The 1,932-nt window shown below is 54.1% G+C and overlaps 1 protein-coding gene across 1 annotated transcript in view; it reads left to right on the top strand.

Moving 5' to 3' along the window:
* Positions 1-1,084: 1,084 nt before the first annotated feature.
* ier3 (immediate early response 3) overlaps positions 1,085-1,932 on the top strand; it is a 1,187-nt gene continuing 339 nt past the window's right edge. Inside the window, exon 1 of the mRNA XM_058374343.1 lies at positions 1,085-1,932. This exon is cut by the window's right edge and continues 339 nt beyond it. Within this exon, the coding sequence (XP_058230326.1) occupies positions 1,179-1,748 (570 nt within the window). The 5' untranslated portion in view covers positions 1,085-1,178 and the 3' untranslated portion in view covers positions 1,749-1,932.

Raw genomic sequence — 1,932 nt, 5'->3', positions numbered from 1 at the left:
TTGATGGAGTGATGATGGAGAGTTGATGGAGTGATGATGGAGAGTTGATGGAGAGTTGATGGAGTGATGATGGAGAGTTGATGGAGTGATGATGGAGTGATGATGGAGAGTTGATGGAGTGATGATGGAGTGATGATGGAGTGATGATGGAGTGATGATGGAGTGATGATGGAGAGTTGATGGAGTGATGATGGAGTGATGATGGAGAGTTGATGGAGTGATGATGGAGTGATGATGGAGAGCTGATGGAGTGATGATGGAGAGCTGATGGAGTGATGATGGAGAGTTGATGGAGAGATGATGGAGTGATGATGGAGTGATGGAGTGATGGAGTGATGATGGAGAGTTGATGGAGTGATGATGGAGTGATGATGGAGAGTTGATGGAGTGATGATGGAGTGATGATGGAGAGTTGATGGAGAGTTGATGGAGTGATGATGGAGAGTTGATGGAGTGATGATGGAAAGCTGATGGAGTGATGATGGAGTGATGGAGTGATGATGGAGTGATGGAGTGATGATGGAGTGATGATGGAGTGATGGAGTGATGGAGTGATGATGGAGAGTTGATGGAGTGATGATGGAGTGATGATGGAGAGCTGATGGAGTGATGATGGAGAGCTGATGGAGTGATGATGGAGAGTTGATGGAGAGATGATGGAGTGATGATGGAGTGATGGAGTGATGGAGTGATGATGGAGAGTTGATGGAGTGATGATGGAGTGATGATGGAGAGTTGATGGAGTGATGATGGAGTGATGATGGAGAGTTGATGGAGAGTTGATGGAGTGATGATGGAGAGTTGATGGAGTGATGATGGAAAGCTGATGGAGTGATGATGGAGTGATGGAGTGATGATGGAGTGATGGAGTGATGATGGAGTGATGGAGTGATGGAGTGATGATGGAGTGATGGTAAAGGAAGCGGTGATGAAACGTCTGAGATCTGATCACTCTCGGCTTCTGCTGAAGGAAATTTCTCTTCCACATAACAGAATTCATCAGCGGACTTTTCAGGGTTAGGAAATCAAAGCTCGTGGAAAAAAAAGGGGGGTGGCTTAGTGAGGTATAAATTCCGCTGCGCTGTGCGCGAGACAGACACATCGGCACTCAGCGCTCAGAGACACGTAGTGAGCAGAGAGAGAGAGAGAGAGAGACACTGACCACTGACCACTCAACAATGTACAGCAGGTCCACCACCGTCAGCTTCACCTACCCGGGCTACAGCGCCTACAGAGCGGCGGCGCGGAGCACCGAGCCCGAGGTGTTCACCTTCGACCGGCTCCCGGAGCAGCGCTTCACCCCGCCGAGGCAGCAGCAGCAGCAGCGCCGTAAGGTAACGCGGGTCATGTATCCGGCCAAGGTGCGGAAGTACCTGCCGCCGGCCGAGAAGAGCCTGGCCAAGCGCTGGCTGCTCGCGCTGTGCCTGGTGCTGCTGGCTCAGATTTACACCGAGTGTGACGACGAGCACGACATCACGGAAGCGGCCGCGCTCTCCGGCGCTCTCGCCGTGGATCTGCCGGGCGATGGAGCGTCTGCGTCCTCACCGCTCTTCCTCCACTTCCCCTCCGCCGAGGAGACCGCCAGGCGCGTGACCAGCTGCCCGGAAGAGCCGAGCCCGTGCACGAACGCGACCTGCGGCGTGGAGGAGACTGAAGTGCAGGAGCACCGGCGGCAGCCGAGGAACAGCCCTTACGTGGTGGCGCTGCTCTACCCCGCGGTCTACCACACGCTGGGCAGCGAGCAGTGAGTCCGTCCACTCACCCGGTCCACGCGCACTGCCCTCAGGGGCGAGATAGAGACACAGAGAGACCGAGCTGAAGACACAGAGACACACCGGGCTTCCAGGAGGAAGACAGACAGAAGGTGTTTCCCTCAGCTGGACTGTTCTGTGCACATCTACATCAACATCTGCACTGAGTGAAATGAAGGGG

Source organism: Hemibagrus wyckioides, linkage group LG22, assembly GCF_019097595.1.
Source record: "Hemibagrus wyckioides isolate EC202008001 linkage group LG22, SWU_Hwy_1.0, whole genome shotgun sequence".
Taxonomy (NCBI): domain Eukaryota; kingdom Metazoa; phylum Chordata; class Actinopteri; order Siluriformes; family Bagridae; genus Hemibagrus; species Hemibagrus wyckioides.
The sequence above is the reverse complement of the archived record's forward strand: the minus strand, read 5'-3'. Positions and strand labels throughout refer to the sequence as shown.